The following is a 17816-nucleotide window of genomic DNA, read 5'->3' on the forward strand; positions in this document are numbered from 1 at the left end:
AACATCTGGTTGGACCTGAGCCCAGGCCATTCCGTTGTTAAAGCCTCTGACACCTGGTCTGAAGCAGGCCAGTCTTAATGTTAGCTTTGTTTTCTCATGTCTAGAGCTTGTATTTTTTGTTTTATGGACTACTGTAACTTACTAGTTCAGTGTGCACTTTACTGTGTGTGTGTGTGTGTGTGTGTGTGTGTGTGTGTGTGTGTGTGTGTGTGTGTGTGTGTGTGTGTGTGTGTGTGTGTGTGTGTGTGTGTGTGTTAATACAGAGTTGATGAAAAACAGTATTTGGCCTTGCTGTAGTTTAAGTTGAATGCATGGGTTTTTAACATATTAGGAGATATGCATAATCCTCCAGGCAGACACAATAATATACGTCACTGTGTGTCGAGGGAGAGTGGGGGGTGGTGGGGGATTGTGATGAAACATGTAGACTGGATGGGAAAATGTTGATAACACAACTTAATTTTTAATGCTGTCATGCTTCCTTAAATGCTGCCGCTGATTGTACTTGATCCTACTTGCGGGTTTTGGGTTTAAAGACTCATCAGTCTCTTGATGATTGATGGGCAGGCTAACCAATTAGTTACAGAGAGGTGAGAAGGATTGTAACCAGATAGGCAGATAATCCACTGACCTCAGAGAAGGCAAGCCGGTGGGTGTATGTGTGTCTCTGTGTGTGTAATTGACAGATTTGAATTGTCCTTGTAGTGCCACTGTTGTTATTTGTGTGGCTATGTTTACATGTGCCCTGGGCAGGCAGCACCTGGTGAATAGGGCTAACACACACACACACACACACACACACACATACAAAACACATGAGCAGGATGACACAAATACACTTCTAGCTCTATACGTTGGCCCAGCTGTTTGCCTGAGTAAAACACTTTAATTTAACCTATTGATTGTGAAACAGAGCCCAAATGATATTATATAGGTACATAGAAGGTATATAGGAGTCTTTTTTACTAGTTCATATATATATTTATGGGCTTTGATATAAGCTGAATCTAAATAACAGTATTTGCATTCAGTAGTATTTTCAGTGCCTTAAACAGCTGAGCACTAAATATTTGGGGTTTCTAAGGCAGTTTAACAGCAGTGTAGGTTGATGTTGTGTTTTTTGATGAAAGAAGGAGCTTAGACCACTCGGTAATAGGTTTTTTTTGTCAGGTTTCTACTTCTTTTTTTCATGCACTGCTATGGTTTTTAAAATGTCGCAGCAAACAGTGATTGTAATGCTAAATGTAGTGTTTTCAAATGTTTGTAAGGTCAGCAACTTCAGATCCCATCCAGTCAGTCTTCTCCCTGCGGTCTGACCTCATACACATGGACACTCTCCGTATTGCTGTTTGACCTCTGCCAAACCGCCTCTGCTTCCAGCATCACATCACTCTACCTCTTTTTACTGCTCATTCTTAGTTTTTATGGACAACTTCTGTCTGCCTTGCTGTCCCCTCTTTTTCGTTTTCCTTTTCAATTTGCCACTAAGTATATTTCCATCCCCAAGTCCCTTTTTTTCACTATGTGGCATGCTGGATTATGGTGGTGTTTTTGCAATTATCTCACTGAGTGATGAGGTTATGCAAGGGCTTCTCTCACCATCAGTCTGTCATAGAAATTCACTTCAGGGACATATCTGTGCTTCTTCTCGTGTGAATGACAGTATTTTTCTTCCAAAGCCGTCCCTCCTTATTCTCCCTAAGTATACATCTTTCTCAACCTTTTCCCCTTACTGTCAACCTTGCCACCTTCCCATCGCTTCCCTTCCTTGCAGAGTTAGGAGCAGAGTGTTGACATTGGGTTTTATCCAAATATATAGTCTACGAGGCTGGAAGGTGGTAATGAAAGCCAAGAAAAACAGCCGGGCTCTGAGTCTAACAACCAGGCTTGTCCTTCTGACGAAACCAAATGAAAACAGTATTTTCTGTCCTTGTTATTCCTTTCCTCCCATCATATATGTCTTTCCCTCTCTCAGCTTGCATCCTCTTCTATCTTTGGTGCTTATAATTTGAATACCAATTCCTTATCTTGCTCTGTGCTTTTTACAACATTATTGTAAAAGGTTATCCAGCATTTATTCTAATATACATTCAAACTCAAAAATGCCTTTTTTTTTTTTCTCAACAGAGAATAGATGTAAATCTTAATGCCTGTATAAAAATACATTTATTACATGAAGCTGCTGATATCTTTGAAATTAGCTACTTCTGAACTGGTCTGTGAATTTTTACATGGAAGCACGACAACTGTATCACTACAACAGTTGAGGAAGTGTCAGTGCCAAGAGGGTCATAATGTAAATGAAGTTGATTGAAGCATGTCTCTGAGTTTTTTCAACTCTTAAACTTGATATTCTAAAATACTAAGTCATGTAGCCGGTTGTTTAGCAACAGTATGGCACTGAGAGGGACATGCACTGTTGAATATCTATTTGATAAGTGGATGTTTTTGTGTGTATGTGTGTGTGTGTGTGTGTGTGTGTGTTGCTTCATGCACCCTTGTTCTGCGTGTATGTGTGTGTGTATGTGCACGTGTGTTTGCGTGGGTGGAGGTCAAAACGAAGTGCAGGATAGAGGAACAGATGTGTGCTGTATTGTGACTGTGTGCGCGGATGGACGGAGACCAGGTGCAGCCTTTGTCTTTTCAGCATTTAAGTCCACTCACTCGCATTCAGCTGCCTCGTGCCTCCCCTCCCCTCCATGCCCCCTCCTTCTTCCTCCTCTCCTTGGAGGGAAGGCAGGGATGTGTGCATTTGCGTGTATGTTTGTTTGTGTGTGCATGTGTGTGTGTGTGGGCGGGCTGGGGCTGCCTTGGCTTAGAGGAAGGGGCTGCAGCAGTCCCTTCTGCACCCCCCTCTTCTCTCACAGGTGACTGTTGGAGGTCCCAGCTGGCCAACTCTTGGCCGATTAGATCCATATGGTACAGGAAAAGGAGGAGGAGCAGAGAGAACCTGGTTAATTTTCAAATCAATTGCCATTGCCTCTTCTTAGTTGAAAGTGTTTCACTGGTTGAATAATAGGCTTCTGTCAGTTGTTTAGAGCATGGGTTTTCCTTTCGATTCATGACTTCAGTAGACTAACAATGGCATTTCAGAAATACGGCAACATAGATATGTGTGCTGTTTAATCGAGAGTTACAAATTTCATTCAGTGTAGCTGTTTGTAGCAATGCTTAAGACAAAGAGTAGAAATGGTTAAAGGAAGCTAACCCCTCGTAAAATTAGAGGAAAATTGGGTTGCGCTTACTCAACTTCTCTTAAATGTGTTGCCCTGCTAGATGGTTACCGTGAAGTCAGGAAAGTGTTCCCACTTTCATATGACTTACGAGTTGCTGTATTCATATTATTTTTGGTCAGAAAGCTATAGTGTGTGTATGTTTTGATGTATGATTTTCTCTCTCACAGGTAGTGCTCACAGCCGAGCTAAACATTCAACCAAACATCTTGTTGATGCCGTCTTTCTTAAAATTCTGCAAAATACTCTGGATTTTATATTTTGATAAGGTTATTTTTATGTGCGTGTTTGTTTGTGTTAACATGTGCGTGTCCTGAGCCCACATAGTTTTATCGTTGCACATGCGTTCCACAAATTTTCTTTCTGCTCACTGATAAATTAGTCCAGCCTGCGTTACATCGTCTCTCACCTCATCTACACTGACAAGAAGTAGAGCATTTCAGTTGGAAGCGTGCACACACACACACACACACACACACACACACACACACACACACACACACACACACACACACACACACACACACACACACACACACACACACCTTACAGCTGCCAGCCTTTCACATGGAGTTTAGACTTCAGAATTAAAACATGAGCTTAATAAACCCTTACACTGAACCCATTTATTTATACGGCACATCAAGTGTGATTTATTTCCGTGGACTCCTTATAGTTTATCCATCTCTACTTTATGTAAGGAGGTCGATAAATGTTCACACAAATGCATTTGTCTTTTGGTCTCCAATCTCATTAGTTAATGGATTGCTTTCACAGCAGTGGCTCAACAGGAATAGTCACATTATGTTTCTCTGTTCTGCTCACCCTCTCTCTTTCTGAGCCTCATTTTGAATCATCACCTGCAGAGGCAGCAATTAAAGCCGGCTGAATGTTTTAATGCAGATGAGCGTCACCTGAAGCTGAACAAACAAGGAACACCTGGCTAGCAACAGCCATCACCGCAGATGTATTTTACTTTTCCATCCCTATGATAACAACTGCTGTAGAAAGCAAATACGTAAGGCCATGGAACTTATGAGATTATAAAACAATATATTAAGCTGTTTGTTTGAGAAGACACGAGACCGAAAAACAGCAGCACAATACGGTGCGAATCTAACATACAATCCTTTTTTTTTTTTTTTTGGTTATGTCATGCAGAAATTAGTTGATGGAGTACCCAATTTTATATTTTGTAAGCATCGGTAACAATTCTGTCCTCTTTTTTCAAAAGTATTGCCTATTCATTGTTGCATTTCCATGTAATCCTGTTGATGTATGGTGAGGAGCTTTGTGTACCTTCCCTTTGTTCCATTAAAGAAAGGATGACAGGTGGCATTTAGACCAGACAAACACCCCACATCCTCCTCTAAGCCAATATTCACCTGAGTTAACATTAGGCCACTTTATGCACTCTGTGCATATGCGTTTTGTGGCTGCTGTGACAGCTGCCTCCCCAGACAGCCCTGTGACTATACCATGGACTCAGGTGCTCGGAAGCCAGATGAAGTCATCCAGCTATGTGTGCTGTCTAATTGACAAGCAGAGGCAATTCTCTAAGGGTTGTCAGGAGTACACACACACACACATATACACACACGCACACACACACACACACCTGATGTCTTCTGTTTTGGCTGTTACCTCTGGCACGGCTAACAACAGACTGTGCCACATCTTCAGATTGCATGAACACTGCTGCAGCTTTGTTTCTGTTTCATGCGAAAAAGTTGCACAGTAGGGAATATATACAATATGTTGCTGTGTTTATATTCTGTAGAATTATACAAACCTGTCAAACACAAATTACTTTTACAAGGCTGACAGTCAGTTTGGATCCAAACTACTGTTCACAACTGGTGGTTAATTGTTGATAATGTGTCACCATATCAAAGAACTTGGGAATACATTTCAAGTTGAATTCCCAAATCCTAGCTTTCGTGTATATATGAAGTTGTTTACTTGGTAAGAGTGTTGATGCTGAGGCTGTATGCCCCGTTGATTCTGTTATTGAGATGTCAGTCTAATTTCCTGGCCATACGGATGGAGTGTGCGGAGTATTGGAGCCAGTGTGTGTGCGTGCTGCAGGCTGCTTCCTGCGGTGCTCTGGCAGACCGCGTGTGTGGTGGGTATGACAGTCCAAATGTCTGCATAGATCCCTCCTTCCTGCCCCCTATGTTGGCGAACAGGTGGAGCAATGGCAGGCAGGCCACGGGGGCTGAGAAAGAATGAGCTGGAACGAGGCAGAGAGTTTTAAGAGGACTGCGAAACAGAAGGAAGAACAGTCAAAGCTGTATAATGAGTTGCAGACATGACAGATGAGTTGCATAGGGCAGACTGAGAAAGTGTGCACATAGGACACAAAAGGCAAACAGGGCTGAGAGATTCATTGTCAAAACTTTAGGAAAGTGAAGCTTTTGCATCCAGATTCACTTGTTTTTGTCATTTAAATTTTCTGTTTATCCCTGACAGTTTATTTCTGCATAGTTTCACATTTTTTGCAGTCATAAAAATACCTTTTATTCATTCAGTGGGCTTCTTTTCAATTTCCTTTGAGCTACCTACTGACAGCTTAAACCTTCTGACTTAAGCCTTTATAAACTAGGACCTTGTGGCTGAAGGCCATCCGGAGTTCATAGCTGTGAAAAAGAAATAAAGGGTGCCATTGAGTCCAAAGCCCTAAAACCATGAAACCACATTTAAAAGCTGCTTTCTGCTAACCTATGACCTGTGAGACCATGCTTGTCTATTAATTGTCAATTCTTGAAGCTGTTAGAAAAGTCTGATCCACTCTAAATGGAGACGGGACCTGGCCCTCACGGTTCTCCAAAAGACAAAGACAGCTTCTGATCCCACATCCCCCACCACTCACCCACCCAACTACACTTTCTCCATACCCCTTATCTGGTGGTCTCATTCAACGTCAGTAGCATATTGAGAAGTTGCATTTAACATTCAAAGGCTTTGTCGATCTTGTTAGTAAAGCGTGAAATAGGCCCGTCCCTTTCTCTCTGTCTCTCCTATTTCTTGGGGAGCTCAATAAGTAGGCATTCTACTCCCAACACAATAGCCTTCTTCAGCATTTCTTCTGTTATTGATCTGAATGGGTGAGAGTGAAGGACTAAACTTCAGACATCTGGCTCTTTGATGGGGGCAGGGTGGTTGGTGCCCTGGCAGTGTGTGTTGTATCATGCAAAGTGGGTTGAGGAGAGGGGGGGCAGGGCATTATTGTTTTCTTTTGTAACAATGGACCTGAAGCTTTTGGATTGATTTAAACAACTGAGCTAATGGGGGAAGTTTAAGTGGTGTTTCTTATTTTTCACGTGGATGCTATAACAAGTTAGTCATTTAACTTTGGTTCACCCCTTTGCTCACAGTACAACAAAACTTCAACAGACCCTTCTGGTTTCTGAGCCACTCACCTCACCGTAACACTTTCCTCTCTCCCGCTCCAGACAGTAGAGAGAAGAAGAGCCCTGCCATGCCCGGTTCTCCTGTGGATGCTAAGACTCATTCCAGATCAGCCCCCAGCAGCAGTGCCAGCTCCACTATGCCACCCCTACCTTCTGTCAACCCCAGCGGCCCTCGACCGGCCTCTTTTTCCACCACAGCATGTAAGAGTAATAATTATATAATAATTAAATCTTTCTAAGAATTTGTCTCATTAGTTGCCCTTCCGACTTTGGTTTTTGTTTCCACTTCAGTCTTTGTCCATTTTTATGTGCTAAAATTGTAGATACACTGGACTTGTGACCACACTCAGCAGGGTTTATTTTGATTTCTTCTCTCTTCATGTTGCTTTTTTCACCTTCCCTAGTAACCAACGGGAATCATCATTCCCCACCAACCCTGAATGCAGTGCCATCTCCACCACAGCGCTACAGCAATGGACCATCCTCTTCCTCTTCCTCATCGCTGGCTAACCAGCAGCTGCCGGCCACCTGTGGGGCTCGCCAGCTGAGCAAGCTGAAACGTTTCTTGACCACACTGCAGCAGTTCGGCAACGACATTTCTCCTGAGATTGGAGACAGCGTCCGAAGCCTAGTTCTGGCTCTTGTGGTAAATTCTACGATGGCATTCTAAAATAAAAAGAAGAGGTGGTATTTTGTAGAAATACATTTAAAATGAACCATCCCTTTTCCTTTCTTTTAGAATTCAACAGTTACCATTGAGGAGTTTCACTCGCGGCTTCAGGAGGCCACCAACTTCCCCTTGCGACCCTTTGTTATTCCTTTTCTCAAGGTAAACATACCTCCACCCCCTTCTTCCTATCTTCCTGTATTTGCTTTATGTAATTCTGCATGGGATTAATTCCTTTTTAACTTCACAGCACTAGTCCCCCCCCCCTCAGTTAAGATTAAGCTTTATGCCGTGTGGTGTAAACTTGCCTGTCAGACTGCTGCTGAAGTGTAGTTTTGCTAATTGAATTTACCATTTCAGGTTCAAAGTAACCATCAAGATTTGTGTGTTGACTTGACAAGCAACAGATGAGTGTGTGTTAAATAGCCTCTTGAGCCCCTTTGTAACCAGGAGAGTCTGCAAGTGTATACTTTTTAGAAGCTCCCCTCAATAAAGCAGCCCGTAAATCTTGTACGACTGTACTTCAAGCAGTGAAAAACGGCTTTTTTTTCACACTTACCTTTTGCTTACCTTTGGAGCCCCTCCGTCTGTTTGTCTAAAACCTTGATTAGACTCTGTTGTGGACAGCTAAAGACCTGACGGCCAAGTATTCATTCCTTTTACACTTCTTTGAAGTCCGCTGCCTGTTTGCGCATTGTAATGTAAATTCTCCTTGGAAGAGTCCATGCAGTCCCAAAAAACAGTAAGATAGGAATCTTCTGTTTTTGTCTTTCTGCTGATTTATTACAATGATGTGGGATCCTCACAGTTTCATTAAAATTTCTTGAGAGTCTCTCTTAAGGAGATGGGGCAGAAAGGGCAAAGTCTGTGAGAAAATGAAAAGAGAGAGAAGTGAATGAGAAGGAGAGAGGGAAAAGTGGGAACTCGGAAGTGTGAAACATGCCTATAAAGTGTTCCCTTCCTTTTTTATGGTCTCGACTGCGCCATATGGAGCCGTTGTCCCGTTAAAAGAGCATTCAGCTGCCAAGGCGCCACCAATCTAGCATCCGCCCTTCTGAAGCCCAGAAAACTCTATGTTCAACTGACACACAGCACATGTGTCTGCTAGCTGGGGCCCCAGGGAAAGAAGGGATGCAGAGGAGCATGGGAAACAGAAAGAAGAGAGCCCAGGGGTATTATAGAGAATACACAATAAAGCAGAAGTGTCTGCATCTGGAGGGCAAAGTATAAGAGATACTGTAAGCCTCAGCCAACTGAGACGTAGAAGAATTTTCGATTCAGATTCAAAATTATGTTTCATCGGGTTCATGGTGAAAGGAAATAAAAACACTAGATAAATAAATAGCAACCCCATGATCTATGGCATTGCACTATATTGCATCATATTATATTGTAGATTGCACTGTAGTTGTATACAATATTTTACAGTAAGTAGTAGATATTGTATAATAGATTGTCTTAAGATTTTGTAGTGTTCGACAGTCTGACGGTGGTTGGATAAAAACTCACAAAACCTTGTGGTTCTGCATGTCAGGCTGCAGTATCGTCTACCTGAGGGCAGCAGAGAAAACAGTCCATGAGAGGGATTCAACGGAATTAAAGATCTATGTCTTTGCAAGTGTTTGTTAAATGATGTTTTGAAATGCTGTGTGATAGGAAGAGGTCAGTCACAAAATGAAAATGGTTTTAGTTATTTAGTTGGTTGCTCAAGAAGAGGGAGACGAAGCAAGGAAGTGGTGTAATTGCAAACACACTGAAGTCTGTTCCTAATTAGGGAAATGCAGGGAACAAAAGAGAGATGGAAAGATTGGATGGACACAGTCCCAGATAAATACAAAAAAACTGAGAGGGCGATGAATTAGGGAAAAGTCTGTGTATCATTTGTTCTAAAATGTTTCTAAATTTCTCAGCCTCTGTATCATCATGCATACCTTTGCTGTGACCAAGACATTATGTTCAGCACACATGTTGCTTGCAACATTAGTTGCAGCTTAGAAAACTCTGATTTTCATTTGAATTAGGAAAGCCACAGAACGGCACGCAGACATAGATCTAACCTTACAGCCAGACCCCAAGGAGTCACTGCCCCCCCTTAAAACCAATTTTCTTCCAGCCAGGCGACTTCCCCAGGAGGCAGATCTGCACTGTGTCTCTTAGCTCTGTTGCAGCATGGAAGTAGTCTGTCTGGGATAGTTCTGGTCTGTTTGGTCCAGATCTCCCCTCTTGTTTGTCTCTATCAGGTTTTCTGGTGTTTCTCTGTTTCTGGCTGCCTCTGTCTTTGAATGAGTTTGATCCACACTCATTGATATAGGATGCGATAGTATCAAAAGTCTAGAAGAAATCAGTATGAAGACTTATAAATGGGTACATTAGTGCTCTGTAAAAATAAATGTTTTGTAATTTTCTCTTTTGAATTTATCTGTAGATTATAATGAAATTTCATTATGTGTAATTTCTTTCTTGGTAGGCAAACCTCCCTTTGCTACAGAGGGAGCTGCTCCACTGTGCACGGGCAGCCAAGCAGACCCCAGCTCAGTACTTGTCCCAGCATGAGCACCTCCTGCTAAGCACCACTCTGGCATCTTCTCCAGACTCCTCTGAGCTGCTGATGGAGCCTCCAGAGCCTGGAACCAAGAGACATAGCCCCAGCAGGTTAAATAACTGGACAAAAAAGAACTATAATATATGACAGGAATACATACATAAACACGGTCTTCATTTGAGAACTGCATTAAGTCACTGCTGTCTCCTCTTCAGGACTAAAGAGAATGGTTTCCACGAACGCCCACCTGTAGCTATGGAGCCTGCCGCAAAACGGATTTGCACCATTAGCCCTGCTCCCCGACACAGCCCTGCCCACCCGTTGCCACTCACTGCCCAGCTTCACCCAACCCCACCACCCTTGCAACACTACGCCCTGGATGACATTGCAGCACCTCACATCCTACATCGTGAGCACAGCCAACGTGTGCTGGAGATCCGCGAGCTCAAGGACAGGCCAAGACTCCCTGGTATGTGATGTAGACTCAGTAGAAGGTTATTCCTGATGAACTTCTACATTGTGGGTGATGAGGTGATGCATATTCAGTCTTAGTTGTAGCTTATGTGACAGCATTGAATAAGAGATGTAGGCATCCTCGTGAACCAAATACCCAAGTGTGTATAAATCCACCGATACACCAAAACTTTGGTTCCTCACAGTATTTTGAATACACATTTCTGGTAAAAAAAAAATTTGAAATGATTGTACTTGCATGAAAACGGATGCATACAAATAACATATTCTATACATGATAATGGGTGGTCTTTGTGTTTGTGTAGGCAAGACCCATATATCTCAGGATATGTATGTGTATAAACAGAGCTATACTGTCCAGGCAGGGAGCGTTGAATCTACTCTGGTGTATATCTAGCCTTCATTTGGGGCTTGTCAGCACTCAGTGGAAACATCAGTAGCACACATACACACATACAGACACACACCTTGATATGTTCCTGGTAGAGGTGCTGTGTTTATGAGTCCTTAGTCCCCTGTCTGACAGCCTCCCGCCCGCCTGCCGCCACTTAACTCATAGGCACACATACTCGCGCATAAACACAGCAGTCCACACACTGGTGGCTTTGAACTGATGGACACTGATGAGAACCAGAAGTAGCGAAGATGTTGAGAAGGCAGCGTGTATGAGGGTATCATTGCTCTCCTAAACAACCCTAGTGTGCAGGGTCTTGCTGGCTCTTTCTTTCCCAGTTTTAAGAGATTGTGGTTTGCATCTTTGTTGACTCCGTGGGTCTACGTGTATGAACATGCGGATGTTTTTTGGCCTCTGTATGAGTACAAGTTTGTGTGTAAACCCTGATTACTGTTAAATGTATTTAGATATCACTGATGTCATAGTGTAATTACTGAATTTGAATCAGATTAACTTTGTTTTGTGTGTGCGTGTGTGTGTGTGTGTGTGTGTGGTGTGTGCATAGTTGTAATAGTCTACAGTGAGTGTCAGAACGGCTGGTTGTGTTTAGAAGTGGAGCCACTCCACTCAGCCTGAGTGTCTCCTACTGGAATGCTGTGAGCTCCAGGAAGGGAGGTGCTAAGGGAGAAGTTTTGGGTGTGTGTGTGTGTGTGTGTGTGTGTGTGTGTGTGTGTGTGGGGTTGACAGCTGACTTCCAGATGTGTGCGAGCTCTGGAGCTCAGGGTGCTGGGAGTCTGTTTTACATCACAGGGGTCTCTTTTTCACTTTCACTCAGTCTTTGTTTCGCACTGTCCCTTTATCTATGTTGCACTGCACACTCACCTGCCCCCAATCAAGACATAAACAAAAAGAAAATTAATAACCCTCCTTTTTGTCACTCTTAATTGGATGCATGAAGGTAATGTTTTTTGAGTTTTAGCCAGTGAAAAAAAGTGTACACTGAGTTGATTTAGTACTTTTAAATTAGTTTTCTCATGGTGGGAAACGATGAAGTTATCTTTAATTTTAAAGTAAACGAAAGCACACATTTACCATATATGGACATGTGGATGCACCTTTCACTCACTCACCATCACTTGTGGCTTCTCTTGCATTAAGAATGTTAATCATGATGGCCTGCGGTTTGTCTCGTGTGTGATTTAATCAGGCACTAATGGGGGCTACCGTGAGGAGCCGGTGGACCACAGACTGACAGACAGAGAGTGGGCTGATGAATGGAGGCATCTGGACCATGTAAGTCTGCGGGCAGGCACCACTGGTGCTGTTGACTTTTGATACAGAAAGAATGTAATTTGTTTTACAGGGGTTTACCACTAAAGTCATTTATCATGGCTTAAAAGCAGATATAATCAGTAGGCTGCAACCTTCTGATAAGACATCAAGTTATATAAGATGTAATAAATATATTTGCTATGGGTTAAAACATTTTATTAGTGGTTCATTATTAGTTACAAGCTGTTAATAAGGGCAACTTTGAGTTGCCAGGTTGTGAGAAACGCTCCCTCAGTGTGAGATATTTTCATAGCTACCTGTTTAATTCTTTAGTGAGAATGCTCTAATAGACTGTATGATTTCCTAGCATCAGATCAGGCTTGTAGGTGACCTGGAGTTAAATATGCAACCAAACTGTTTATAGAAGTTAACAAAGGGTTATCATTAATGTATGTTTTTGTTAGGTATTTAATAAGGTATTTATGTTACCTCCTCCTTGGGATGAAATTATATCTATTTGGGTCTTGGTTTGATGATATGGGGGCTTTTTGAATCTTCAGGCATAACCGTTAAATACAGGGAAAATACCTTCTGTGATGTAAGATTTGCAGATTTGAATAATTTCTTTCCCAGGAAGCTAAAAGAATCTTAGTTTGTAAAAATTTGTTTGTCGTCATCAAGGTGTTGAATTGTATTGTGGACATGGTGGAAAAGACACGGAGGTCAGTGAGCGTGCTCAGACGATGCCAGGAGTCGGATCGTGAGGAGCTTAACTACTGGAGACGGCGTTCGAGCGAGCAGGAAGACCCACGCAAAGCAGGATCCGGCTCTGCTCCATTCTCCAAGACGCACAGCCCTCACTCTTCAGAGTCGGGTGGGTACTGCTGTTTTTGGATTCAAGTGTCTTGGTTTGTTTCAGGAACCGATAAGTTTTCATAATTTATGCTTGTTGCTTTTCACATTGATTGCTTCATGACTTTCAGAATGAAGCCAGATTCATATAAATCAGCTTGGTATTCCACATGACCTAAACTTTATTTAACCTGGTAATATCATGTAGCAATACAGGTGGTTTTAAGTGCCCAGGGTTTTTTTGTTTTGTTTTGTTTTTTAAATAATTATCACAAGTTTTGGGTGCTGGACTCTGCTTTAAGGATTACCAGTTTATTTCTCTTTTGTAATTGGGTGACGACTAAAATTTCAAAGACCAATGTCTTTTAAGTAAGAATGATTTATTTTAAGATATTTTCACTGAATGAGCTTTAAGATAGGTTCCCTAGAAGCAGATGTCTTTCCTAAATAAATATAACCATGGCCAGTTCATTCTGGGATAATGACACATGATAAACTACATACATGTCTTGTGCATTGTGAATAATCACACATAATGATCTGCACATCCTGAGATTAATTTAGATGATACCAAAGTCCAGACTAATTTCTGTTTCACAGTCGTTACATCATCTAGTGGTCATTAATAGAACTGCGCCTAAGTCACATGTCAGTGTGTTAGTGAGTCCATCCACAGTTAGTCCCTCAGTCTGCTGTGTACTGGCAGTGTTCTTTCTGTGTGCCAGCCTTGCCATCCCCCTGCTGCTCCATAGTCACAGACAGGTGCCAGGACTGGCCTCCGCCATATCGGCCACAGAAGGGCCGTCCTGCCATCCTGCAGGCACAGAGACCCAGAGCTAGCTGACTCGCCAGAGCACCATCTGGGCTCCCAGTCGGAAAGCCTGCCTGCTTGCCTGGGCTTGGGCTGTTATAGTGGGGGTGTATAAATACTTGGTGGAAGAGAAGGGATGTAAATGAAGGCAAAAAGAGAAAGAGGTGGTGAGATGGGATGTGAGAGATGGAGAAAGGGGAAGAAAAGGAGATGAGAAAGGCAGCAGTGTTAGAGAGGCAGAGCCCAGCAGTGACTGAGGAATAAATTGCGATTCAGGGAGACAGATTTGAGGGAAGAGGCAGAATATTGACACAGCTTGTTGGTCTGCATTTCTCTCCAAGCCAAACACATTCCTTTCTGAAGCTGTCAGATCTTGGATTCATCCAGAACTCTGATAACTAACAATAACATTGGTTGTGTGGCATGGATATTTGAAATTGTTTGCATCAGTGACAAAATAAATGTCAAGATGACAAAGAAACTATTACTGTCTTCCTATCAGGCAGACATTTAATGAATGTCAGTCCCAAAGTCTGCCATATATATCTACACTTTCGTAAATACACTTTCGTAGCTGCCGGCTGGTGCTAATTGCTTCCGTCTCTGCCTCTCCTGCAGACTCCCAGCGTGACTTTGCTCCACGGCCAGGCTCAGCATATGTTACAGATGAAATCTGGAGAAAAGCTGGTAAGAACACAAAATAAAATTCAGTTAATGACAGAAACGTTCTCCAGTTTTTTGATACCCAAGCAATCAAAATGTCTTTTACTCAACCCATTAAGTTTACAGATTCATATTTGACAGACTTAGCAGACTACTTTACTTATGCAAGTGTACACAGCAGAAACAAAGTGAACCACACCTAAATCACTTGTCTTCTCTGAAATATAGAAGAGGCGGTGAATGAAGTTAAACGTCAGGCCATGGAAGAGGTTCAGAAAGCTGTCGCAGAGGCCGAGCAGAAGGCGTTTGAGATGATTGCTGCTGAGAGGGCTAAGATGGAAAAGACTCTGGCTGAGGCTAAGCGGAAGGCTCAAGAAGATGCTATCATGGTCATCAATGAACAAGAGGACTCCAGTGAGGTGAGCGAAGATTGTCGACATATTATAATATTAATGGCAGATCTGAACAATATCATATATCACCAGAGTTATACAGGATAGATATATTTACAAGCTTATACAAACTTAAATTTACAAGTATGCATGGTATTTTTAATAGCAGTTAAATATAAATAGTGGAATGAAACATTAACAGTGGAGCAAATTACTAGATTAAAGTGGATAAAGGCATTGCCTATAGTGATGAATGCACACATAATTTCTCTGTTGAACACAGACCTCATAGGATTTAGTAAACACTATATGAAACTCGCCAGATGGGCAGAAAAATTACTCAAAAAGAATGTTTTAGTTGCTGATCTGCTGCACGTGTAAAGAGGCAGCTGTTTGCTGACAAGTTCACAATGTTAACTCAAATTCATTGTCGTGTTTACTTGTTTCTGCTGCCCCCAAATGGTCAAAAAACATCACTGTAGTTTTGTAAGGGGTTTATTTAAAATGGAATAATACAAGTTTGAACATGTGACAGACAAATTTAAAAAAAAAAACAACCTGGATCGTATCTTTCCTCTCTCCTTAGTGTTGCTGGAATTGTGGCCGCAAAGCTAGTGAGACATGCAGCGGCTGCAACGCTGCTCGCTACTGTGGGTCCTTCTGCCAGCACAAAGACTGGGAGAGACATCACCTCCTCTGCAGCCCAGGACTTCAAGCTCAACCCAAATCGGTTGCTGCAAGCAGAGTGGCAGCTGTGGCCACAGCAGCATCAGCCACTGCTGTTGTGTCTCCTGTCGGTCTGGCTGGGGTCAAAGTTCCAGACAGTGTGCCTTCAGTCTCCAGTCCAGGTGGGGAGAAGGCTTCAGTCGCTTCGCGCTCATCCACTCCCTCCACCCCTGCGTCAGCCCCTGAGACTAATGGACATTAGGAGGCAAAGGACCTTTGTGATGGATGTATCACCAATCCTCTCCAAAAACCGGAAAGAACTGAAACAGCAGCATGAGGGAACTATTTGTGGGTTAAGTTAGGATAACAGATTTTTCAACATACTCTTTGGCAGTTAAAAAAAAGGACAGATTATGGATGACTGTTTGAGTGATATGTCAACTGGGACTTTGGCTTTGGCAAAGAACAGAAGGACTCCTCTTGAATGCATTAATTGGATGAACAGATCTCCCTAACAGATGGAAACGTGTTTCTCATCGTCCAAAAGCCCAAATCATGGATGTGTGAGGGGTGGAAAAAAACACGATGATTGATCTCCGTTTGTCTGTGGCGGCGGGGTGGAAGTTATGAAAGGAAGGCATATGAGAAGAAACACAGGAGATCAAAAAACAATGAGGTATACCAATATTCTCACTTTGATGTGCATAAATCTAAGACAGGGAGGGGGTGGTGGTAAATGTAAACAGTGTAATAGTACCAGCGCTAAAACATCTGTCTTTGTCCTGTAGGAAAAATCTGACAGTAGACCGCAGAAGAGCTGCCTCTGCAGCACCAGTGTATACATAAATATTTGCTCGCCAACTTCTTGTCAAATTATCACGTGTGTGTGAATGTGTGTCAAACAGTCGTGCCGTCGGTGAATATCGTAAAGCATATGATTATTTTTGTCAAAGCAATATTGAAACAAAGTGTTCAGGTATTTCAAGACATTTCTGCATCACCAAAGTCGCTAAAGAGAAAGTCATTGTAATTGCTTGTAACTGTCTTTGTGAAAAAGAGATAACACTACACTAACCCCCCCCACATGCCATATTTACTTTTAAAAATACGTTAATCTTTGGTCACTACTTTTCATTGCCAATCAGATGTGTTCAAGGAACACGGACAAAGTGATGGTGAGCACAGAAACATTCAGTTTGGGCTTTTTTTTTTTTTTTTTTCTGGTTGCAGTTTCACTTTGGCACTTGTTCATATCACCAGCTGTGCATGGCAGGGTCAGATGTTGCTCAAAACACCTCCACCACTGTAATATTTGCATCCGGGGACAGGGGTGGTTTGTTTTCCAGCGTAGTTTTAAACAAAAGCAGGTCATTAAGCCATGAAAACCAAATCCACTTCACTTCAACTGAAGTTTTCAGCCATGGCAGACAATGCCGTGGTGGAGGTGCAGAGTGGTGACTCTGTCCCACGGAGAATCTCAGGAGCTTAACTGTATTTGTATGTACAGATCTTTCTCGTTCTTTTGTCACAACGAAACCTTGTATAACTTGACAGTTAGGAGAAAGTCAGACGTTTAGTGAGGAAGTTTGATTTATGGCACTCTGCTGTTACAACTGAGATATGCTCGTTTTTGTTTGTTGTAAGATGACTTTGTAAAGAATATTATGAGAGAATGCCTTTATTTTGTGAGCCACGATTTTCCTCTTCATTCTTTGAACATGGTCTTTTGTTATGAGACGTAACTTCATATGGAAATCATATCTTGACATGAAGTATGAAATAAAGAAGTAGAGTTACTTCAGAGAGTTTTCCTCATTCTTTGTGCTCAGCTTTGCATTAGAAAGCTGCAAAATAAGCGATCCTAATAATGCTTGATGAAATAAAATGTGTCCATGAACACAGGTACAATATCATATACTCAACTGAATCCAGAAATTCTTAACATTTTTTTAGGTCACATGATCACAATTAGCTGAAAATGTTAATTTGTGATATTACTTGCTTGATAGAACGGTAGCAGTGAATAAAACAGCTCCTATATTTTAAGTATGATCAACATATTTTACTACAATTAATCCAATCTTGAAGCTATGCACTGTAGAAAAAAAGTGGACAGAGGTGGGAGACGACTGTTTCAACAGTTTTGTCATTGTTGCATTTTAGAACAAAAAATAAATAATGCAATGATTCAAAGATACCTGAGTGGTGTAATATGACATGTTGCCACAAGGTGACAGTGTAAGCCATATGTTCAGCAGTGAAGCCTCTTGCTTTAAAGATATAGTATGTGGATAAGTTGATGCGAAGTTATCTAAGAAATGCATTTGAGGCTTACAGTAGTTTCAAAAGTAGCAACAAACAACTGAAAATGAAAGAATATTACTTATATTACTTATAATATTTAAGGTCTATAAGACAAAATATCAGTCGATCACCG

General features: G+C 42.0%; 1 protein-coding gene across 2 annotated transcripts in view; it reads left to right on the plus strand.

Moving 5' to 3' along the window:
• Positions 1-17149, plus strand: part of cbfa2t2 (CBFA2/RUNX1 partner transcriptional co-repressor 2) — a 35989-nt gene extending 18840 nt beyond the window's left edge. For both annotated transcript variants that reach the window (XM_030730452.1, XM_030730453.1), the window contains exons 2-11: positions 6689-6847; positions 7051-7292; positions 7386-7475; positions 9781-9965; positions 10071-10324; positions 11931-12016; positions 12677-12869; positions 14277-14345; positions 14550-14740; positions 15300-17149. In XM_030730452.1, coding sequence (XP_030586312.1) covers positions 6689-6847; positions 7051-7292; positions 7386-7475; positions 9781-9965; positions 10071-10324; positions 11931-12016; positions 12677-12869; positions 14277-14345; positions 14550-14740; positions 15300-15641 — 1811 coding nt within the window. In that variant the 3' untranslated portion in view covers positions 15642-17149. The remainder of the gene's footprint in view (positions 1-6688; positions 6848-7050; positions 7293-7385; positions 7476-9780; positions 9966-10070; positions 10325-11930; positions 12017-12676; positions 12870-14276; positions 14346-14549; positions 14741-15299) is intronic.
• Positions 17150-17816: the final 667 nt, after the last annotated feature.

This window comes from Archocentrus centrarchus, chromosome 5, assembly GCF_007364275.1.
Source record: "Archocentrus centrarchus isolate MPI-CPG fArcCen1 chromosome 5, fArcCen1, whole genome shotgun sequence".
In the NCBI taxonomy this organism is placed as follows: domain Eukaryota; kingdom Metazoa; phylum Chordata; class Actinopteri; order Cichliformes; family Cichlidae; genus Archocentrus; species Archocentrus centrarchus.